At 38.3% G+C, this 25,628-nt stretch overlaps 1 protein-coding gene across 9 annotated transcripts in view; it reads right to left on the reverse strand.

Annotated features, from left to right (window-relative positions):
* Nucleotides 1-25,628, reverse strand: part of MACROD2 (mono-ADP ribosylhydrolase 2) — an 858,318-nt gene that overhangs the window by 593,690 nt on the left and 239,000 nt on the right. For 6 of the 9 annotated variants that reach the window (XM_084512463.1, XM_084512461.1, XM_084512465.1 and 3 more), the window contains exon 5: nucleotides 5,931-6,047. In XM_084512463.1, coding sequence (XP_084368589.1) covers nucleotides 5,931-6,047 — 117 coding nt within the window. Of the gene's footprint in view, nucleotides 1-5,930; nucleotides 6,072-25,628 lie in introns of all 9 variants that reach the window. The other 3 variants (XM_084512464.1, XM_084512462.1, XM_084512466.1) reach the window with 1 other exon arrangement.

Below are 25,628 nucleotides of genomic sequence, written 5' to 3' on the forward strand. Positions count from 1 at the left end.
CCTCTGTGTGTGTGAGTGTGTGTATATGCAGAAGAGAGAGACAAGCCATTGAGCTTTACAATACACCATTAAATTCTCTAAAATCTAAATAGGTTCTAGGACTGAAGAAGTAATCGTTAACGTTTCCCTTCCAACACATTTACAGCATATGCAATGTATCCTAGTGTTAATGGCAAATATAGCAGGTCATTAAGATGACTGGAACCAATTAGACCAAATTAAAACACAATAAAGACATCACTGCACTTACTTTCAAAATCATTATAAAATACATAAACTGAGCTTACAGAAATACCTTTGAAAACCAGACATAACTCAGAAGAAAAAAAAAAAAAAGCACAAATACATAGCAAGTGGTTTAGTTAATAATAATAATAAAAAAAAGTCTAAACAACAAAAAATATCACTCAATGACAAGGGGTCTTGGACCTTTGATTATTAAGAACTTGCTTTGCCCTAGTTTCAATTTTGGTGTACAAATTTAAGCAAAGATAAAGATTTTAGAAATACTGGAAATGGGTATCAAACAGCTGCTTCAGGAACTACCTTTCTAGAGCTTTTTTGGGCTAAATCTTGTTTTCAGCAAGTGTCACACAGTCTGGGCACAATGGTGAAAACAATGTGATGCTACTCAGCTAAGGCAAAAAGTATAAAGACATCGCTCCTTGGAAAAAATCCTAATATTTAAGAAGCTTCGATTATATTCACGATTGTGTCACCCTCTGCTTCTCAGTAGTCTCTTTCACCTGAAATTTCATCAAATTTCAGTCTAGTTATGCATTCCGTGGCACACCTGTTTTCACTGAGCTACTGAAAAGCAATGGTGGGTAAAGATCCAGGACCTTATCTAGCAGGGAAATATTAGCCCACTTAGTTGTCTCCAAGCAATTCTCTCTCTTGGCTGGTCACGTGTTGGTCACTTTTAATGCCTTCCTTTTTAATTCACAGACTTAATTTTAAATTCCCTTAACAAGCTCTTTCAAAAAATAATAATAAAAAAAAAAAAAAAATGAAAAGATAATGTTTTTTTCTGTATATCATAACAACACAGAAGAAAGTATTTTTCTCCTGCACATCAAAAATTTAGAATCATTTGAAGAAAAATTTAGATATTATTAAATCAAACAAGGATTTGAAGGTAAACAAAGTTATTTATGGAATCCCATGAATTCATATAATATGCTTAAATGCTGTGCTCCATTTTTGCAACTGATCACCTTTGGAGTACCGGAGTACAGTACTTGGAGTTCCATTGCTGCATAATCAACCTTTTAATTACAGATCTGGAAGCAGTCTCCAAGCAAATAAAGAGAGATTTAAATTCAGTACCTTTACAGCCTTACTTTAAAATAATACCTACTAAATGCTCATCTTTTAAATACTGAAAATTATGCCTATATAACAGTCGTGCACTTTTTAATCTCTATTTTTAATCTCCACTTTCTAATCTGATTAAACAAATCGAAAGGCTGATTCTTCCTACTGTGTTTAATACTAGCTCTCCCACTAACTACTTATTTCACAGCAGGAACAGTCTTTGAGAGCACATGCACATTATTACTCCAGATTGATCTACACAGTGACTTTGGACCAGGCGACTGTGCTCTATACGGCATTTCCCAGTGGACACTGCTTGTAGTACTCAAAATATCAAACAGAAAAATTTGTTCAAAATACTAAAGCTTTATTAACAACATAAAACAATGAAACTGCCTAGCATATCCAGCAAGGTGCTTGCACTGAAAGTCAAACTTTCAGATTTAATTTACCAGTCATTGGCTCTGTCCCATATTAGAGGCCATAACATTTTATTTTCCTAGGTTTGGGGGTTTTATTATCAAACGTTTTCCATAAAAAGAAAGAAAAGATTACGAGAAATATTAACAACAGGAGAAAGTTATTTTGGGTGGCCCTTTCTTGCCAAGGACAGGGTACCACTTACCTGTTTTGGATGTTGTTACCATGTCTTCAATTGGTTTTAAACCCATTTAACACCTTGTAGAATGGGACTGTATTTTTTAATGTGTTCTGACAGGCTCTTTTTTATGGCAGACATCTACAAGCAGGTAACAAGCCATGAGGCTGTTATGGACCCTTGGCTCCAGCTATAAACACAATTCACATTCAGACCATTTTCTGCCAGTAGAGCCAACTGAGACTATTAATCAAATGAGAAAGAAAACAAGCATTTGTAGAGCTCGACACAGATACTGTTCATCTGCTATCAATGATATCAGAGCACTGCTCAGTGTTTGAGGACCAGTTGTACAATATTTACAATGAACTTTTCTTTAAAAACGAACAACAGCATGAAGTACAAAAGTTAAGTAACTGATGATTGGTCTGGGAGAGCATTAAAGGAAAATATCTGAGCAAACAGCGGTGCCTTTTCAACCCACCCTCTGACATGCTGTGAAAACTTGGGTGCCTGCATAGGTGTTTGCTGAAAAACAATAGATGACATCAACCAAATTATGTATTCAGTAAATAACTCAGTTGGCATTTGGGGGGCTTTGTGTAGGCTTTTGCAGCACAGAAAGCAGATGGTGATTACACTTACTTCTGTAAAACTGTACTGAGCATTACATTAACTGGTAATTATAATTTTCATTTTGATTTCACCTCTATTTTCATATAGACTATTTTTTGGCTTTCAAAAATGTATCTTGAGAAGTTCATAGAGCAACATATCTAGGCTATCGCCATGTTAGTTTTGGTCTGTTCACACTAGCATGGCAAGATGAGAAAAATATGAAGTATTTTATGTATTCTCTCCCTGAGCATTTACTGTTACTTGTGTACTTCACAGACTGATCTCTGACTCAGATCCAACTACTAGAACAAAACACAGAAAGCTAGCCTATGCCATCAGTCTTTGCATTTTTCAGCCTTCGAATTTTTCAGCCTTTTTTTTTTTCTTCATTTGTGAAGAAATTTCTTTATCACACCTGTTCTTATTTAGGAATAAGAATAAGAACTTATTAAGTAAATACAGCAAAGTATACAATAAAAATACAATAGATCGCAAAGCAGATTGTCAGTATTTTTTATTTACCAACTACCAGTTTCCTAGCAAAGCATACCTTCCTTCAAATGCCAAATTTAATTCCAGCTTTCTCCAAGTTGTCTATAAGACTACACAATATGCTGTATGATCTTTGAATACTAAATCTTCTGGAACGCAGAGTTTTCAGTTTAAGAAGTCCTGCACCACACAGCACTTGTGCAGGCTGCTCTGTCCTGGAGCAGCTTTGCTGAGTTCAGCAAACTGTTTCCAAGCAAAACAATTCAAGATCAAGAACTAGAGTTGGGGAAATCCCAGGGGTAGGAAATATGATTGGAACATTTACTATTCGGTTAAATAAATAAAAAAATAATAATAACAATTCATCACAGTTGGAAAAACATTTAACATTTAATATTATTATTCATCCAACCACAATCACAAGAAGACCTGAGACAACAAAATAATCATTACACTACTCAAACTGTTAATGGATTATTGTAGTTGGCCTCGGGTATACAAATAGATAGGTGAAGAGCAAACTCATCGTAAAAGCTGGCAGCTATCCATTCGCCTATGACTTCAAACAAATTGCTGACACGCACGATTGCATCATAGCACACCTGGATGGGAAAATCCAGGCCTCCTGTCATATTGCAGCTCCATTGCAAAAGTCAGACCTAAAAGACTTTTAAATTGTCATACTGTTACGGCAAAGTGACACAGAGTGAGACAATATATATGAAGTGGCTCTATGGCTCTTTAAAACATGAAAACAGTCTGAACTGTTGGATCACTTCCAGATGAACAGTCTACAAGGTACAGTAATTTAATGAGCCCACAACCAAAAGCTTCTAAAGGGAAAAGCAAAAGAAAACAACAGTTGATGAACATAAATACATTTCAAGGAAAAAAATATAAAAAGCCAAGAGTACTAATTCTCAGACTCTGCATGTAAACTGTACATTTCCCTCCTTTTGTCTCTTTGCCAGTTAATGTATCCTTTCTCCATCTCATCTGATGCATGATCAAATACAAATAGATGCATCTTGGACGCAATTTCAATTTCTAAGAATATCGATTAAGCAGAATATTGGCTTTTCTCTGCAGGTGGTTACAGGTTTTATTTCAAACTGCAAGTGATAATGGGTTTTCTTATTGTTTTGTTTATTATTCCTATATAAAGAACAAAACAGAATTTTCCCTACAGTCTTCAGGCAAGATCCCATTCTACAAACCTAACTAAAGCAAGACACATTAAACTGCTATAAAACTTAAAGGGAGGCCATGCTTCAGACATGACTCTCTCTTTCAAACGCAGTTAGTGCTTGTTGCGTTGGTACCTTGCATTTAGTTTCTCTCATTAAAATACATGGGAGGTATTATGCACCAATAGATGAGCAACTTTTCTGAGCCTCCCAAGCTTTTTTTTTTATACTTTTATATATATATATATATATATATATATATATATATATATATATATATATATGTATATATAAACGAAGAATTAAATCACAAAAATCCACAGTAGATTATCTACTGTCAGTAGTTATTTGATAATTTTATCCATTCTATAGGAATCTGATTTAGAATAAAGATTTTGATCGTATAAGAAAAAAAACAAAACACGTAACTACCACATTGTATCTTCCTCAGCAACATCCCTGATCTGAAGTGAAATTTCATAAATAATCATTAATGTGGTCAAACTATGTATAAAATATAGCAAAGGTTTTTTGTTGTTGTTTTTTGTTTGGTTGGTTGTTTTTGTTTTGTTTTGTTTTGTTTTTTTAACATGTGGTAAAACTATGTGTAAAATAAAGTTTTCCCACATGCAGCAATTAGAACTCACTGTCAAGGAAGTAATTGGTAGTTCTCATCATAGTCATTATAGAAGGTGTCAACAAATGACTAGAACACAATTTTCTTCTTTACCCATGGCATTAAGGGCCACAGGAACTTAACAAGATGCCCATTTCTGCAGTATGCATTTGATTTTATGTGGAAACAGCCTGAAATGAATTAAGAGAACAGATCTAAATACATTTGAATGAGGCGTGTTCCTAGTGCAGACTGCATATTAAAAAAAAAAAAAAAAAAAAAAAAAAAAAAGCTTCAATTCTAGCTATATGCTGTTTGTAATGCATGCTTGATATTTGTATCATCATTTCTTAACATACTTTTTTTTAGTAAAATCCAAACTTGAAGAGATTTCCTACATTTGATTCTTACATAACAGTGTCCAACCAACATGGTGTCAACATGTTAATTTTTTCCAAGACCAGCTCAACAACTATGCAGCAAGGTGAAATTGCCTTCTTCCTATTTAAAATAAGGAATTTTGGCAATTCCACTTTGAAAGTGCAAAAACATTCCAGCACCGAGCTGTACTCTGCCGAAAGCTAAAGTGTGACAGATGCCTTCACAGTAATTGCCAATCAGCCTCTGCGTAGCAGCTGAAAACACAATACATCACTTTGATCTCCTCAGCTCTCAAAGTATTCACAATCAAGGAATCTGCATGACGAATATGAAATATGCAACATTTCCAAAAACTGTCTCCATGGAACTTAAATATGATAATGTATATTTTGTTCATACTTCTTAAAGCATTTCAAATCCTTTATTATGCATATGAAAGGATGTTTTAGCTTGCAAAAAAAAAAAAAAAAGTAAACATGAAAGATGCTTTATATTTTTGAAACATGTAAGTTTTCATTGGGTAACATAGGTGAAATAATCATTGAGAAAAGCCTGAATTGCTTTGAGGGGAAGGCATTATTACAGAACATGCTTAATTAAGTCCCGCTGCTAATTTTGTAAAATGAATACCCTGTTGAATTAGACTACAGGGAAATAAAGCATGCACACCAGCTCCACGTGCTTAAAACAAAAAGAAAATGTCGAGAAGGAGTCGACTTACATTTTGCAGGTAGTTCGTATCCACACGTAATTTTTGCTTGTCCAGTCTCACAGCCACTCAGGTTGCGGCATTCAGCAACTAAACAGGGCCCAGCAGCTCTGTGTATGCAGCCGTCCACTACAAAAGCAAACCCAGAAACTTCTGTTTATTAAAAGCTAGTCTTAATGTTGTATTCACACAAATGTATGGCCACAAACATTTACTGCTCATTTTTAAACGCAGAGACCTACAGATCTATAAGCAGACATTCAAGTATATACAAACATTTTTCTGCCAGAATTAGTCGATGTTTACCAGAAAAATAGTATTTAGTAAACAGCTGCTAACTGGAAAGAAAACATTACAAAAAGGTAAAGCAGAATTAAATTTTCCATAACAGAAAGTGGTCTTATTCAAAGCTCAAAGAAATTCTTACTACCAATTATGAAAATAAAATTGATTCCCAGCTAAATACCAAACTGCCTTGTACTACAGAGCTGTGATTCTTCTACAATTATGCAGGCTATTTAATGTCAGTGTCCTGTTAATGCCTTATACAAAAAATCCAATAATAATGCTTATGGATTTGAAATTTACAAAAATACCTTGTTTTGACCTTCCTCCTTTTCTTTTTCTCTTTTGTTTTGCATTATTCACTCAATACTTTGGAGTTAATTAAATAATAATTACTAAAGGTTGCAATTGCAGCTAAGTATGCAAGAAAATTAGGAGAGTGCATAGATCTTTTTACCCTCAGGAGCCAGGAAAAGAATAGTAGCAGCAGCAAAGTTAAAAAAAAAAAAAAAAAAAAGGCTGCTGGCACAGCATTTTTGCTCACTCAACATGCAATCAAAGAAATCATTTACTGTAATTATAGCAAAAAAAAAGTTTAAGAAAAGGGAAACAAACAAACAAAAAAGGAAATAGTGTGTGCACCAACACAGCAACTACAAGAAGGCCCTAAGTCAGCAGCAATGATGAAGTTCTAGTACAGACAATAATCACCGTATAAATTACGCTATCAATTCAAAAAGATAAAATAAGCTGAAGCAGAAACGCTAAACAAATACTTGTGCAGACACGAAACACAGATTCTGTATTTGCGTTGTTCAATATTTTACTTTGTCTTTAACCAGTTCAACTCTACAACAGTTCCCAGCAGCATGTCTGAAATGATTAAAGCAAAAGAAGTTTGAAAAGTTAATTGGAGTTGGGATTTCAAGAGATGCACATAATCTATTCACAGCCTAACTTGTGTACCTCTCTACAGGCTATTACAGAAAGGCTTGGACCATCCAAGGCTTGGCCACTTGGCTACTCACTGTGAGCCAGGAGGCAGGGAGCTCAGGAAGCTCCCTCACCCCGCAGTCATTTCTGAAGCTGGAATGGAAACGACAACTTTCTGCATGAGGGGCACAGCTGGGTTTGCAAGGTGTTGCACCTTTCTCTGAACCCATCTGTCCCTGAGTTGAGGGGCAGATAACGCCTTTATCTGAATTAGGCCTTCGACTGAGTGTTAAAATCGTGGCTATCTGTTGGGAGGTGTTCTCTGGCAGGGTTAATACTCAGATGACACAGTGAAATCAGATAAGCACTTGCTTATAATTCTCCATACTCATCCTGGACGCTGCACCACTGATTTTCAAATCATCATTTTGAAATGCTCTGTATTAGACAGAAAGATAATTACAGAATCACGTGTTGTTCCACCTTCAATGTATTTTCTGAAACCTCATTGAGAAGGATGTGCTTGTGGAGCTGTAAGCATGTTGTGCACCAACTACGCCAAGATGCCAAGTCTTACTCCTTACCTTAACTGAACTTTTGCTTTTAATGTGCCCAAAATCTCTGCTCAACAGACTCCAGGATGTTAATGCAAGAATAATATTTTGTGACCTCAAGGGGAAAAAAGAATGCTGGAAATCTATCCTGTGCTTTTAATATCCTATTTAATTATTTTAGCTTAATTACTAAGTGCTTTTCCAAACCAAGCAGGATAAGTAAAACAGAATGCGTTGAAACCTCAAGTATATTTTTATAAGCACCACTACCACCACCATCTCTACCAACATTACTGTTTCCTGAGACATTAACATTAAAAAAAAAAAAAAAAAAAAGAGCACTAATGCTTAGCACTAGCACTTTATGTGCAACCCTCAACAAAGGAAGAAGTCTTTCACCTCGGGAGCACTGGATGGACAAGGACTCAAATCCATGCAGTTACCCCTTGGCAGCGGATTAAGCATTTCCAGCCCTGAGCAATTTCTTGTCCCTAACCGCTAGGCACCCTGCCTTTAGCTGTGTCTGTACAATTGCTTGTTCAGCTACCCTCTCAACCAAATCATATGGATAAATCAACCTCTTTTTCACAAAATTGCATTCATTTTCACCCAGATCCAGCTCAGAGCACAGACAAATAACAAAACCTGCAAAAACAAGCCATCGCTTCTGATGGGGAAGTGGAAGCACAGATTTGCCCCTTCTAAATGCACAGCGCATTGCATTAGCAAACCACGTGCCAGATCGGCTGCGATGGCCAACAGAAAGGCAGTCGCAGCTCCGCAGCCATAAACCATCTCACGATGGAAGAAGCGAGCTCTCAGTGCACACCCAACCAAGGCACCGATGGCCTGTCACAGCTTCCTGGAGCTGGCTCCCCACAGGTCCTCTCCGAGCCTTAGTAATCGGAGCAGCCTCCAGAAGGATGAAAAGGTAATTGAAAAAAATTGAATTCTTAACTGAGGCAAATCAATTCTATCATAACCAATTTTGACATATGACAAGGAAAATGGAAGACATCTGCCAAAAACAAACAAGTAGAAGTGCATGCTTCTCTTATAAAGATGGCTTAACAGAAAATGATTGAATACTCTGGACAGGCATAGATGGAAACTGAGACATTAGCATTTGATATACTTCAGTGACCGCACAGAAGAATGATTTTTGAAAAAAAATAAATCACTGTTGTCTAAATAACTTTTCTTCTACCATAGTTATGAAATACTTGAGCAAGATGACCTCTGATCAATGTGTACATTTTCCATTTTATACAACGAGAACTCAGTAAATCATACTAGAAACATCCTATATTTCCAATAATATATACGTGACACAACTTTGATAATCCTTCTAGCACAAACCCAAGTAGTGAAACATCTTGCTAAATATGAGCGCTGCATAACATAAAGAAAAAAAAATGGCAAAGATAGAGTAAATTATCAAATCTAAATGTGATACTTCAGCCTCTGCTAAAACATGCCTTCGCTGTATTAATTCAAAAAATCATGGAGAGGCCTGCACAAAACATTCATGTGAGCTATTTTGTTTCCTGAGAGAGGGCACTGACTAGCAATATAAGTGTACAATGAAGTAAGCATTGTTAAGAGGATAACTTTATGGAAATTACAGATAATGCAACAACCTCAGGAGGGAAAAATGATGTCCAAAGATATATTGTTATTGTGTGGTAAGGAGGAAGAGATTTACATGATAATAATGGCATGCTGACAAATTACTTTTGTAGGAAAGTGAAGAATCTTTGATATATTGATTTCAAATACTTCATCTGTATCATCAGTTTGATATATAGGTGCTCATCTGCATTTTTTAAAGCAGATTTAGAAAACGTAAAGCCACAACCCACTGTTCCTTTCCTGGAATTCCTTTGTGGAGCTGCCTGTAAAAACCCAGGCACTTTACTTACGCTCAGATCTGACTTGCATCATGTGACAGTGATAAGAAATCAGGCATTATCACTGTTTTCTACGACCAGTCAAAAACGTCATTTTGCTCAGAAGACATCACTCTGCTTCACAATTTGCCTATTTTCTACAGGCTGTCTTCCTGCCCAGGTTTATGGAAACCACGTATATGCATAGTTGGGGTCATTTATATACCCAAGCGAGCTGTCATCTCACAACTACAGAAAAGATGTGGGAAAACCCCAGACAAAACTGTCTAGCTGACTAGAAATCACGCCTCTGGTCTGCATGCTGAATAATTGACATTTCTAGGTACTGGCAAGAGTTGAAGGCAAATCTTACAGGCAAGGCTGCTAACTGTCCTTCTGGCACTGTGCTTCTTGATATGATTTGCATGCTTATAACCAAGTGATTTCTAAGGATTTTTGACCGCACTCTGACTAGATGAGTTGTGACTGGGGCAGGAGGTGCTGCCAGAGAGGCAGCAGCAATCTGCGGGATGGTTCCTCTTCTTTTCTGCACCCCAACAGTCACCCTGAGATAGGATAAATGTTTGGGAGGAAACACACAACACTTCTACTTTCAGATGCCTACAAAGACTTAAGCTGGTTGAGTTGTGCTTTTAAATGTGATCCAGTTACTCACTGCACTGCCATGCGTGGAGAGCCAGCAGAAATGGGGTTTCTGTATTTACTGCTTCATGCTGCCTCGGCTGGAGAAGCACGTGGAAGGGGGTCCTTAGTCTTGAAGGTGTACGTATAGGAATTACATTTTGAGGGCTGAAGAACGGCTCAAGGAGCTTGAGATTTAGCGCTGTACTTGAAGTAGTGCATGCTTGCGTAAAGCTATTAACAGTACTACCCCAACATTTTTTCATTAAAAGTAATATTAGCAATCACTTTGCACGCATCCATAAGCTTTAGGAGTCACCAGGGACAGCACTCTGTTCTCCCAACAATTCAGCAGAAGCTGCTAATGAAGAAAAACTCTTTCCGAAGCTACTGCAGTCAATGGTGTTGGTTGCACAAAAAAGTCGCCAGAAAATAATTGCTTAAAATACATGGACAAAATTAAGTTTCAAAATAAAATTCCTAGGCAAAATGAGAGTGTACTAAGAACAATGAGTTCAGGAAAATGTGGGCATCTTTGAAAACAACTCTCGACACTACTGGACACTACAGGATGCTAAGAAGTTAAATCTCTTCTTATCTAATTTCTTGTAAAGCAACTGCATTTGTTCTCCAGAATTAAAGGGTTAAAGTTAGATAGTAAAAATAGCTAATTTACTAATGCACAATGTAGAATAAATCTAATTCTTAGAGAAAATCTCTTAAAATTGCAAATGAAGCAAAAGCACAGGAAACAGAGACTTAAGGGTATCATGGGATGCTGCTTTTTAAAAAAATAACCTCAGCAAAACCAGCCTTGCGGTGCAGATGGTAATAAAAAAGGGTAAGGTAATCAAACACCACAGCAAAATAATACAACCCCCCCCTCAGCCCCTGGGAATAATAAGCCCCAAACTTCTTTTGTGACCTTGCATCTGAGGCTGGGTGAATTCAAGTTATGGTGTAAACAACATATGCAGACTTATCATGTTATATTTCAAGAAACTATATACTCTTTTTCCATAGTAATTCCTGTTCTTGGTGCTTTTCCAGATCTTTTTGTTTCTGGTTTTCACCAAGAAATTCAGGAGATTTACTTATTTAAGCAAGTTAACGGTGCATGATTTATCTATGAAGCCTTACTGTTCTTCCACATGGTAAATGCCAGGAGTGAATCAAACCAGAAAAATGTTATTATAACAGATACATCGCTCAGGTCACACAAGAGGAATCCGCTTTGCCCCAGCTGCAGCACACCTGTGTTATACACATCCTCAGTACTTGTGGTCCTTTCAGAAAGCTCACTGCAGGAACGCACGCTAAAGTGAGGACAACAAAAAGCCCCACAAAACTGGTAAAGCGCCTCTAGGAAGCTCACTGGAATCAAGTACTGGGAAAGGCACAACTGCACCTCCGAGACTGGTGTCATGGGGAAATAAATCCTGCACAGCACGAGACAACAGCTGCTGGTCTAATGAACAAAGGTGGGGATCTTAAAAAGATTACTACACAGATGCCAGTCGGCCGCCGCTGCTAGAAACGGCAGTTTATATTACAGAGATGGCCTCTGCCATGGGGAAGTTTAATGAACTGAAGATTTTTAATCAATGCACTGGTTTATAGGCCTCCAACATAATTAATTTTAAATACTTTGCATTTATACAGTACTTTCCAGCCAGCAACTGAAGGAGTTGAAAAGCACGATCTGACTTAGCCTTAAAATTCTCCATTTTAAAAACAAAAACGCAGATGAACTGTGTATTTTGAGATGGCTGCTTCACTGAATTAGATTCCTGTCTCACCGCAGACAATCAAAATTTGCGGTTTTTCTTAAATACTAGCTTTCATAGATTCTTACTGCCTGTGCCTGAGTTCAACCAAGACAGAACCCAGAGTTCAAAACCCCGAAGTTCACGCTACTGGTTGGGTGTCAGTTCCCATTCTCTGTACAGAACCTGTCTTCAGCTAAGAATCTGCATTTCCAATTGCACAAAGGGCCTTGCTGTGTCCAGAAATAAAACTCTGGGTCCAGCCAACACCAACCACTAAACCATGCTGCAGAGGGAATTTCATGAAATAATAGTAAGTAGTAAAAACATTATTCCAGTACAAACAGCAAGGAACAAGCCTACTTAAAGCAACGGCGTATCTTAGCTTTATTGTAAAGTCATCCCTGGGAAACTTATATTTTAGAATATTGTTTAGATGAGATCCTTCAAATTTACCATTAAAAAACAGCAGGTTTTGCCTGCTAAGGTGAAAAGTTTTTAAAACCAACTCAACGCTTTATGATAAGACTGTCCTTAATCTGGATATGGTTCACACTGAAGGATAGCCACAGCAGCTGCACAACCCAACACAATCAATGTCCATGTCAAAATAAAACTCATTTACTCATGGGTCTGTTAAACGTTAAGTATGTGCTACGATTATTGCATAAAATCAATCATTCTTACTTTGAAAAACATGAAAGAATAACAATGGTAAACTCACATTTTCTGGCAGATATCTTTTCTTTGTTTTAGTCAAATATCTTGGGGGTTACAGAAGCTCAAATTAAAACTATACGAAAAGCTGAGTAAAAGTTGTGTCACATTAGCGATGACAATTGGTAAGTCCCTTCTGTAACCAACCAAGCAACAAATATTGCATGTGTTTTATCTCATACTTGGGACGTCATCTTTCTTAGTCTCCAAGAGCTCCACTTCAATTCTGTAGACAGAGTTATAATGTCAATAGGATTCACACTTTTGTCAGCCCACTCAAGCAGCATAAGGGCTCTGAGAAACATGGGTCTGATAAACCTGTCTGAATGTCACACTTTTGGCAGTAAAAAAAGAACTAGGAAAGGCTCCAATAGTGTTTTTCCAGTTTTTCCCAGTCCAAAATCCTGACATTAAGGCATGTGTGAAGGAACCATCCACTTCCTTTTAATTGTGTTAATGTTGAGACACCTGACACACCACAGTCTTCTGCAGATGGGACGGAGACAGCTAAGCCTGAAATACCTCGCTGTGGCAAGCGGACAAATTGCATGTTGCTGTTTATTCATAAGTGAAGTAAGAAACTAAGTCAGGTGAAATTTCTGGCTATTCTGTGCTACGACACCAAATTCAGTTCATGTTTAGCTGAACTTGCTTCCAAAATTGACATTTCTTATCTTAAAAAGCTGCAAAGTTTGTTTTGTTTCTTTTTTTTTTTTTTTTTTCAAATGTAGTATCATCCTGAAGAAATGAGACTGGTGACTCCAAAATCCTTTCCTCAGGCTCCTGGGCAGTCACAGTACCTCACTTTCAGCTGGATACCGCATAGGCAAACAGTCCGCACTTCATTTTGATGCTAGGAAGCCTACTTATTTTATTTTGTCCTGGATTTCCATTCATGCTACTGTGCTATTGTTACAAGACCCTCATTATTAAAAATTAAAAATATGGACCTGCTTAAGAATAGGACTGTGTGGGGAAAAAAATAAAAAAGATAGAGATGTGTCCACCTGAAGAGGCAGGAAGTTGTGTGAGTAAATTAGTCATTGCTCTGCCTATTTCGGAGGTACAAATATAATTGTTAGTTAAGCTTCCACCTAACATCGAGGCTTCTGCTCTACCTTGAACTTAGATGCAAATATTTAGGGAGATGACATCAGAACTCCTTTGCTTTGCTTACCACTTTCCACACAGAAAGTCAATGCTACCTGCACTAAGATGCCAGCCTCCTCCAGCCCCTTGGTGGTGTCCTTTTTAAACAAGCACCTCTGTGCTTCCTCCCTCAAGCACAGGAGAAACTCACAGCAAATAATCACATTACTGCTTTTAAAAACTCACCGAAACTCTCTTTGGCCACGATGCCTATTAAGCTGTTAGGCTGCTACCCGGATATCAATCTCTGTCTAGAGCATAGAACTATGCATTCAGTTTTTCCTCCTGCACTGTTCTGAAACATTAAGACAAACTCTGAGGAACAGTAAAGAAACAAGTAGATAAAAAAAAATAAAACAAAACAAAACACTCCTGAAAGAGCAATGAAAAAAAAAAAGTTACTAATGTTTTGATGCTGCATGTAAAAGAAGTCAAGATGTAGGAACAGACGTACTGGTGAGACCCAGTGTCCACCAGCAACCCATCTCACATGATGGCCAATGGCAAATGCTTTAAAATAGAGGTTAAGAAGAGAGTAAGAAATTACCAGTGCTTCCATAAAATACTCTTCCAACTCTTCCATGTTGGCAGCTCAAAAGCTAGCAGGATGTCTTATCTATATCACCCCAAAATGCCTTTTTCTTTTTTAGCATTTTGTGAGCATCTCAGATTTGTACACGCATTTGGAATTTTATCTTCCAATTTTATGGAGTCCTCTGTGTAATGTGGGCAGAGCCATTAGCAAAGAAATTAATACTGCAGATTGTTCTGAGAAAAAGCATGACCTAGCTTAGAAAAACAGAATGAAATCAGTAAAAAAAAAAAAAAAAAAAGCAATTTTTTTCAGGAAGGTTTCTGTTTGTTTGGTTTTTCCCCCCATTTATAAGACACATAGCCAAGCATCATTTTCCCTTTGCTGTTTGTTAACTTTTTTTTTTTTTAAGCAATACATCTTTCCCTCTTCTGCTGTTTTCAGCATTTTAGGGCTCTGTATGGAGAGAGAGGACACTACAGCAGCATGCTCCATTACTTCTAAATGCTTCAAAAATACTAAGTGCATGGGAGATGAGTTACATTAAACCAGGGTAGGTATTTGCATACTCAGAGTATAGTTATTAAGCAGTAATCGCACAGTGATTATACAAATTTATTCACTATGATCAGCTAACAGTTGTCAGGCACGGGTCAAGGATTCAGAGAGAACAGGCTACCAAGTAATAATTGTATGAGGATGGAGTGAAAGGGAGCCTTGTAACTGTTGTGCATCCTCACAGTCCAACAAGCTGCTGGCGTGTCATTCCTAAGTATTTTAGAGGTATACTGAAAACAAAGTAATGCCTAAAGTTACCCACTGCTGGAACCCAAGGGGGGTGGATCCAATAGCTCCCCTTCCCTTAAAAATCTTGCAAGAGAAAGGTGAGCAGATGTACAAAGAAAAAGCTTTTATGACTTAGGACTTCAAATATTATGTTCTAAAAACTTTGCAATGAGCTTGTTTGTTTAGAAGAGTTTTCTCTTCCCTTCTCCTCTAACCCATACCGGTTCAGCTTGACTATTTAGCATCAGCAAATCTCCATGCAGGTTTAGGTGATGCACAGACCACAAGAGACAAGACGAAGAAACTACTATAGGAAAGATAAGTTGCAGAAGTGACTACATCCAGTTCAGAAGGCAGTGGTTCTGTATATGTTCTGCATGTCCCCATTCCCACAGAAAAAAATCTCTTGGCTTCACAGGCTTCCCTTCATCAGTGAGGCATTTAGCTGTCCCAGCAGGCAGAGTCACTAAGAACAGGATGGGTTTTGCACAGGTTACACAGTCTTCATGGAGATCTTTGAAAATGGAGAAAGTCCCTGAGATAGACTGAATTCTGCAACAGAATTAATAGTGACAAATACTGACAGTTACGTTACTCTGGTTAACATCAGTCTAAGCCAAAGTCTATAGTTTCCTTTTTCGTAAGAACTTTATTAATTAAAACTTAAGATGCATCTGTTGCATCACAGAATCACAGAATCACAGAATTTTCTAGGTTGGAAGAGACCTCAAGATCATCGAGTCCAACCTCTGACTTAACGCTAACAGTCCCCACTAAACCATATCCCTAAGCTCTACATCTAAACGTCTTTTGAAGACTTCCAGGGATGGTGAGTCCACCACTTCCCTGGGCAGCCTGTTCCAGTGTCCAACAACCCTTTCAGTGAAGAAGTTCTTCCTAACATCTAACCTAAAACTCCCCTGGCTCAACTTTAGCCCATTCCCCCTCGTCCTGTCACCAGGCACGTGGGAGAACAGGCCAACCCCCACCTCGCTACAGCCTCCCTTGAGGTACCTATAGAGAGCGATAAGGTCGCCCCTGAGCCTCCTCTTCTCCAGGCTGAACAAGCCCAGCTCCCTCAGCCGCTCCTCGTAGGACTTGTTCTCCAGGCCCCTCACCAGCTTCGTCGCCCTTCTCTGCACCCGCTCAAGCACCTCCATGTCCTTCTTGTAGCGAGGGGCCCAAAACTGAACACAGTACTCGAGGTGCGGCCTCACCAGAGCTGAGTACAGGGGGACGATCACCTCCCTAGCCCTGCTGGTCATACTGTTCCTGATACAAGCCAGGATGCTGTTGGCCTTCTTGGCCACCTGAGCACACTGCTGGCTCATATTCAGCCGACTATCCACCATCACTCCCAGGTCCTTCTCTGCCTGGCAGCTCTCCAACCACTCATCTCCCAGCCTGTAGCTCTGCTTGGGGTTATTGCACCCCAGGTGCAGGACCCGGCACTTGGCCTTGTTGAACTTCATGCAGTTGACCTCAGCCCATCGGTGCAGCCTATCCAGATCCTCCTGCAGAGCTTTCCTACCCTCAAGCAGATCGACACACGCACCTAACTTGGTGTCATCTGCGAACTTACTGAGGGTGCACTCGATGCCCTCGTCCAGATCATCGAGGGAGATATTAAAGAGGACCGGCCCCAGCACCGAGCCCTGGGGGACGCCACTAGTGACTGGCCTCCAACTGGACTTGGCTCCATTCACCACGACTCTTTGGGCCCGGCTATCCAGCCAGTTTCTAACCCAACGAAGCGTGCGCCAGTCCAAGCCAAGAGCAGCCAGTTTCTTGAGGAGAATGCTGTGGGAGACGGTGTCAAAAGCCTTGCTGAAGGCAAGGTAGACCACATCCACAGCCTTTCCCTCGTCCACTCAGCGCGTCACTCTGTCATAGATTACTATGAAGTTATATCCATTAGATCAGATTTTTATTTTTATATGTAGATATGTATTTTTGAAGTAAAGGAGTTGGCTTGAAGGTGAGCCACCATGATGTACAAAGGACTTCAAAAACACAAGGATTGTGGGAACTCAGAGTTAGGGCAGCAGCTGGAGTATACAAAGGAGTAGGACTAAGTATCAACAAGCAGATATCCTCTTGCTTACAGTACGGCTTAGCAGCTATAGGAATACTCTGAATTATTTATTGAGTACTAGCTGTTTTTCTTATTTCCTGGACCATTTTCACGTGTGCTAATTTACTTTTATCGTGAACCACTGAAGGGAGAAATCTTGGTTGAGATGCTTCTCAGTCTGCAATCACGGAGTCCTCTCAATTTGGAGTGCTGGCTGAAGCCGGATTAATTAGCAGTATTAATTATACAAAAATCGCTTTGCAATAGGTAAATCCCATTGAACACACTGTATTCAACTGGAATAAATACAAGGGAAGAAAAAGGTAAACACTAGATTAACCAGAAAATGATGTCTGAACAAAGTTATTTCAGACCGTGTTTTAACACAAGCATTACAAATAGGAATAAAAAGTTTCAAATACTTCATCCTTTTGTTGAGAAGCTATGACAAATCATAAGTGCAAAAGATCTAAGACAAATGCTTGCCAAAGGGTAACTTGGAAGATCTAGGACACAAACAGCATTCAGCAATGTTGAATTATCAAATATTTTCCAGCAACATGCAAAAAACGTCACAAATATGAAGTACAATTTCCCCAACAAAGAGTATCATATCCTGACAGAGACTCATGCAACAAATAAAATGCAGGAGGAGAACAATTTGCTTTCACTAATTTGTCAGATTTCATTGCAGAATCTCACAAACATATGAAAATGTTAGAAGCATCAGCACAACTTCACCACGTAATTGTTGGTATGTGGAGTAAAGGGCATAAGCCCCCATCCTCCAACCCTGCCTTCCTTTTCCACTCCTGGACAGACTGACTCTGACCGGCAAGTTCTGTTTCCAAGGTAAATGGAAAAGCATTCTACGAAGCCAGGATTTTCAAATATATTCATATAATACATATAATGATCAAATGCAATTTCAGTGACTGCATAGCCATGGTTAAAAATAAATTGAATAATAACCAGAATTGTTTTTTTCTTTTTAATTTATCTAAGGTCAGAAGAAACAGCAAGATAATGGAAATAGTGTTGGACAAAGAAATGCCTCCCACATTGCCCACTGTACTTGTTTTTTTGCAGTGCAATCACTTTGAACAAAAAAACAATTAAAAAAAAAGGAGAAGGACACAAAGCCTAATAATAGTAGGTGACCTTTAGAGTTAATCGAAGGCTCACTATCCAGAAGTTGCACAGGGAACCTCTCTGTGCTGTTCCTGTCCAGCCCTGCACAGGTCCATACCCAGCAGCCTGTTTAATCAAGTCCCACACAAGCTTTTTTAACCTACAAGAAAGGTAAGCCTGTAATTAATGAACTTATTACTTATCTGAGTTGGCTGCAGCCCTCCTTATGTTCCATGAGTTGTGGGAAGCGAAATTAAAGTACTAAGCACAGCTTAAAATTACAGTCTAATAGTTCTCAAGTAAGAAACAAGACATCCCACTCAGATGGCTCTATCTACCAGTTCAGTAATTCTGGCAATTCCCTCCCAAATAACTTTATGTTTGTCCTAAAACACTATTAAAAGAGAGATAAGGAACAGAAGAACTAAAGAGCTGGTTAATCTGTGCAGCATCATTATGTATTATTTAGTTTAATATCTTCTTGTAGTAAATACAAAATCATTATGTGCCATTTTCTTCAAGAGAACATTGTAGTAAATTTGGTGTTGCAACAGAACCATTAAAGTATAATAGTGTACACAGAAATATTCTACTGATTAGCAAGCAAAAATATGTAATTATAGCCACAGTGTGGGACTCAGTTGGCTGGTGTTTTATTGCATACTGCTTTGTAAGACTACTTTGCTGCCAAAACTAATGAGGAAAATACTGAGTTGTTACTTCCAGTTGTACTAGAGGTTTTTGTCTTGATTTTATTGACATTTATAAAGCGATCATCACATGTAACAAACAAGCCACAGTGCCAGCACTGTGAGCTGCAGTCTACAGTAATTAACGAGTAAACACCATCAATTCCATAGCAATGTTCCACGGATAAGTAAAGTATTAACTGGATTTTAAGAGGTAATTCTGAACAACAATTCACCCACAGCGTCTCAAGTTCTCCACAGTTTGAGCGGTATTAACAAAGGAGTACTGGGGCACTGAGACACCACTTTAAAAGGGAAAAGCAGCTCAACGTTAGCCCATTAAAGCTGCAATAAACATACTCAAATGCACGTCTGTCCAACATATAAAGTTTTGACAAAACCACATATGATGATAAGTAGGAAGACAGAGCAACATACATCTTGTGATACGTGGTATTATACTTAGGTCTCCAGATTTTCCTTTCCAGCTTTCTTTTAAAGGGGGAAAAGGTACATTTCTAGCATTTTACAGAAAAGATGGAAAGTCCTAGTTTATAAAGCTTGCACAGAAATAAAGATAGCAAAGAGTTCATCGGTTTCTGAAAAGTTACGTCAAATTTTAAGCCAGACTCATTAACATTATTGGTTTTCTTAGCCATATGTGGTTCATATCTAAATGCAGCCTGACACCGCTAGAAACAAGTGATCATTCTAATCTGCCAAAGAATAAAGTGAGAGGGCATGTAATGTGGGCTGTAGATACCGAAGCTCCGAAGACTGCATCAGTGATAGACCCTGGGCATAGATTCCACTTCAAAGCCAGCTTCCTTTCTGGAAATGTACACGGGACACAATCTTTACCCCTATTAAAAAATAATCTGAACAGTTAAGTCAATGGTGTCAAATGCAAAATAAATTTCAACTTACTGTGTAATATTACTCCACCCACTGCCAGAAAGCATGCTTTTAAAAATTACTTTGTCTACTTACTTACATATTATTCAAAGGCAAGCTTGCAAATAGAATGTCATGTGCAGGATTGTGAGAAGAAACTAAGGTGAATTTGGTAAGGAAGTTTGAAGAAGCATTGCAAACTGCTACCTACACAAAAGGCATATTAAGCCCCATGTTCATTTTTCTATCAAAATTTAGTATTTACGCTACATCTTCATTATCAAATACAGAGAACCAACAAGAGCACATCTGTGGAATAAAACAACTGGAGCTGAGAACCTGTAGTATAAACACTGCCCATGTCTCATGGTTTTTATTGGTGGCAAGGAGGTTTTTGTGTTGTTTAGTCTGGGGGACTCAGGGCTTCTTTGAGGGAACTAGTTCTTGTCCGGCCCATGGGCTGAATGCCAGTTTTCCAGTAGAATGATTGAGAGCCACATCTTCCAGTTTAGCTTTACCCAAACAAAACCTAGCTCATGTGCTCCGTGATGCTTGATTACACTAAATAATAGAGCAGTGAAGCCAGCAAGGGGATCTCCTTCAAAGGATACTCTAGGCTCCAACTCAAACACCAAAGTAAATGCAGCCTTTATTTTTACTTGGGATTTATTGGAATTTTCCAGAAATTTTAGCAATGCCTGAGTACCTGCAAATAAAGGACAAAAGCCCCAATTTTCACACTCACATAAAACAAATTTCTGCTTTATAAGAGGGCAAAAGTTTTCTTACCGAGTCCAAACAACATGTGTGAATCAAAGTTCAGAAGATCAAAGTAGCAATTCACATCAAACCCGAACTCTGCACCAGCCACACACAGAAGCCAGCACGATAGGGTATTCATCCCTTAAGGTTTTAGTTGTAAACAGGCACTAACAAACAACTGAGCAATGGCAGAACAAAAACATTCAACAGTCACCCTAGGGTACAAGCATAAACAAGCCTTGTCTTAGAATGACTAATACGTTCTGCTTGCAGTGGTGATGTTAAGGATGAAGCGTCTGCAAGCAACAAGACTGAGGGAATGATGGAGAAGTACTTTGAAAGCATCGAGATGACTTACACAAAATGACCTAATGCCATAGTTGTACAGTTACGTCTGATGGGAAGATGGTGAGAAAAGTAATCCCCCCTCCCTTCACAAGATCATACATAAAATGTTATACGCTAAGTACTTCTGAAATACATAGATCAAACTGAATAAGCAAAACACGTGACTGGTGAAACACTTCATAAGACAGTCTCCAGAAGAGTTAGAGTTAATTTATAAACCTACACCATAAATATTTCATGCGTTGCAGTATTATCAAAAATCACACTAAAGAGAAGCTCATCGTGGTCCTATGGAAAAATAATACCTTTCACAACAGTAAACGGACATCTTAGATTTACTAGTTTTAATAGGATTCTTGTATTTTATTTTCAACATATATCCTTGTATAGAATCAGAGAATAACTTCAGCTGGATGGGACTCTGGAGGTCAGCCCCCTGCTCAACTTTTCTTTATAGAACGAAAGTGTGGCTGACATAGATCTGCCTTCTGAAGTGACAAAAATCTAGAGAAAAAAAGTTAAGAAGTTATTCTACCATCTAAAATCTTTTTATTGTTATTATATATATATGTATATATATATATATATATTTTTTTTTACTAATTATGTTTATGCTCCAGGGTGAAACAACACCCAACACCTACGTGTTATTGAAAATAAATGCTTTCCAATTACTAAGATGGAAGAATGAAAGCTAAACAATAATTGGCACAAAAGGCTCACTCAAAAACAGTCCCAAGATGACACCTATTCAGTTTGGCCAAGCACCTATTTGTGGTGATAGCAAGAACCACAAAAAAGAGGTGTAGCTTAAATATTAAGGAGGATGAAAGGCCTAAGCTGACAGCAAATACAAACAGATCCAAATACTCCAGTCAGACCTCCATTTGTGGAGGCCAGACTACGAGTTGTTATCTGCAGAAAGAAGTATGCATAATATGGGCAGGCACTGTAGTGAGAGGGATGAATGCAAAGATTCATAATGAAGGGTAATTTAAAGTCTCAAATCTCTCAATACGCAACATAGCATGATTCAAAAAAGAAAGGGCTGACTCTTAGCACAGATTTCAGCAGAGAAGCAGGGCTCAGATTCCTTTTCCTCAAGTCTATTTTATTTTTCTTAATTCTTCTTTTCTTTTTCAGTCAGAATATGTTTTTTTATAACTACCTCTTCTAATTAGAAGGAGAACTTCCTGATCTATTGACCTATTGCACAATATGATTTTAATTAGTTCACACTGGCATGCAATGCCTGGAGTTTAAGTATTGTTTTGCCTGAACAAATCTATTTGCCCACTGAAAGCATTCACATAAACAACCAAACAAAAATGTTTTTAAAAATATTACTGTGTAAAATCCAGTGGGATATAGTTGCTTGCTGAACAGACTGCAGTAAAAAGGTGAGACTGACTTTCACAACAATCTGAAAGGCAGTTTTCTCCATTGAAATACATTGCCCACTTGATTTTTTGTTTAAAATTAATAGGGAATTTTATTTGTCAAGTACCAATATATTCTTCTGTCTCCATTAATGCCTTATGTGCATGTCAGCACAGATACAGATATTACAGGAATATTTGTTTTGAATAGATAACTCATTGAGCAATATTTTACAGACCAGACATAATTTGAATGCAAGAGTTTTCATCACATCAAAACAACTCCTCAAGGCTTTGCACAGCTTTTTTATTAGAGAATTTTATGTACTTTGCAAAGGAGATGAACACCAAGTATGGAAGTTAGGAAGGGAAACTGAGGGTAAAGCAATATGTGGCAATTTCAGTACCTTCCAGACTCTCCCCACGTCTGCACGAAGTCCCACAACTGTGGTCTCCCCTCACTTGCTCTAAACTCAGTTCATCCATGACCCCCAACCTGGTTCTTTTTTGTTTGCTGGCAAGGTAAATAAATGCCCATGTGCTATACTGAATCTGCAGTACTGACGAGGCACATGATGCCAACAAACTTTATAGTGGCTGAGTCTCCCTGGATTTCCTTACCTGAAGAGATGCATTAGCTTCTCTCTGGACATTGATTTTCAGAAACATGCAGAAAAAAATAAAAAATAAACTAGTTGTTTTGAGATCTGCAACCCTCTGTCAAACACATCTGCAAATAGCCAGTAGATCAAACAACATGTTGGGAATTAATTAACAGTAGGAAACAGACAGCAGGCAGACAGCCCAAGGAAACCAGAACATGAGTGTTTCAAAATTTGCAGCCTGGTCATATAGGATAGGGCATAAGCAGTGAGCAAATGGATAATATCATGTATTTGCTTTCCAGTTTGACAAGAAATCCCTGACAAAACTGTCTTTGGCTTCATGGAGCCCTGGTTTCACTATAACAATCTGCCCATCTGTGAATGAGTAAGTGAAGCGTGTCTACCTGTGGTCACGACATTTATGAAATGCTGCAGAGATCACTAATGTGATTGACAAGATGACTCAGTGAACATTGGGGTTTGAACTTCCACCCACCGCATTTATTGGTGGAATATTGACTGAGAAGTCATTCGGCCTTTTTTTTTTTCCCCATGTTCAGCAGATTTGCTATCAAACAGAAGATGAGTTAGTGTTGCAAGCCTGACTACTTGAAAGTAACAAAACAGCTCCATGAGACGGCATTTGAAATTTGTTTGGATGCTATAGGGTTGGTCATTAAGAAACTAATAACATCCTCTTGATATTTAAATAGGTACCCCAGGAACACACAGAATAAAAAATGAAAAGAAAAAAAGTCTGGATAGCCATCTTCAATCTTTGCCTTCTATTATTCATAAACCTGCGGGTTTTAAAGGAGAATGTAATTATTTGGGGTTCTCAGAGAAACCTGGCCTAATTAAGTTTTAATTCCCAGAAATCAAGAGGTAAACTTCTTCCCTGCAAACGTGGTGCCACATTTCAGCAGCATTTCTCACAAAAGACAATGTTCTTCTCCGTAATGGATTTTGGTCCAAATCTGGCCCCTTGTTCGTACTGCAACAGGCCTTTGTGATCCTGGAGACCAAGCAACCTGCTTGTCAACTAGAAAGGCTTCACCTTCATCACAGTAACCTCTGGAATCCTCTGAAGAATTAAAAATCACTGCAGAATAGCTCTAAAAATGCCCCTTTCTTCCTCTAAAAATCTGTTTCTACTTACTGGACTCAGGATATGCTTAAACTTAAAGCGATGTATAAGTATCTTAACATTAAAATTGTATTACCTAGAGATCAGTGCCTTTTTAAAACAAACAAAAACAAAGAAAACAGTCAAATGGGTCAGAGAGACAGCAAGTAAGTGGAAGAGTAGAGATTCATATCTAAAGCTTTTCTTAGAGTATAAATGCTAGGGTGAGCCAGAAGACCCCAACAGGCAGCGTCACTGTACTCGTTTCCACCAGTACATTCCTAAATTAGTTTCAAGATCATAATAAGCATTCCCCACGATGCAGCAGACAGGAAGGGGAGCAACTCCTTGCAATACACAAAGCTCCTCCAGTCAGAAGACCACCCATGTTGCCATCAGCCTAGCATAAATGGCACTTCCTAAACGTATTCTGATCTTGAGCTTTGTGAGAGGAAGAGTTAAAATTGAAGCATCACTGAAAGGCACTCAAAAATAAGGCCTGCACAGAGCAGTCATCACGACAGTCAGCCAGGTATTCATGGCTCTGCTCCCACTTCTGCTACAGTAGGTGTGATTGTTGTACTTACTGTTTCCCCAGCTCTTGCGCTCCATTTAGTTACACCAGGCTGGATACCGCTTCACTACACATCAAAACAAAACCTGCTCCAAAGTGAAGCAGCAACAGATTTACAAATAACAAAACGAGGCATATTTTTTCAAGAGCCCTCAAATTGGATGCAATAGCACACAGTACAGTACAGAGGGTAAATGTGGTTATCTGAAAGGTCTGTTCAAAAATGAGGCTTTTGCCAGCATTCTCTCCTGAATACTCAGACGCATGAGTGAACCCACAGAAGCATCATGCTAACTGCAGCACGTACTTTGCCTTGGCACAGGTACGGGAAAACAACAATTAAGCTTTTGTCAAGCATATCCCTTTTCCAAAAACAAACAAATTGTTCCTAAATACCTGTGTTGCCTATGTGCCTCTCTTGCACATATAGTTATATAGCCTCCCTTCTTAAAAGCGTACAAACAACCAAATTGCTTTGTTAAACAAACAACTGTGTTTTCTCCCTCTCTTACTTCCGATTATTCAACATTAGAAAATAAAATGACAGTTATTAAGCAAATGATAAATGTTATCTGTTCATACAAAGACTGCTTTAGTGAATCAAAACGATTAACAGTTCCCAAGAGGATAAATGTAATTCTTTTATAATACTGAAGAGGAAAGCTACGCACACACACACACACAAAAAAAAAAGTATAGATGTTATTAAACTCAGGAACATATGCACAGTTCCCCCAGAAGAGGCAATGAACATAGCTGACCTAACACAGTGCAGGTTAAAAATCATTGTAAAAATAATTTAATATGTGTAAGATTAGAAAACATGACATTTGATTTCTTTTCCTTATGTCTCAGATTCTGTTATGCTTCCAGTT

Source organism: Aythya ferina (assembly GCF_964211825.1).
Source record: "Aythya ferina genome assembly, chromosome: 3".
In the NCBI taxonomy this organism is placed as follows: domain Eukaryota; kingdom Metazoa; phylum Chordata; class Aves; order Anseriformes; family Anatidae; genus Aythya; species Aythya ferina.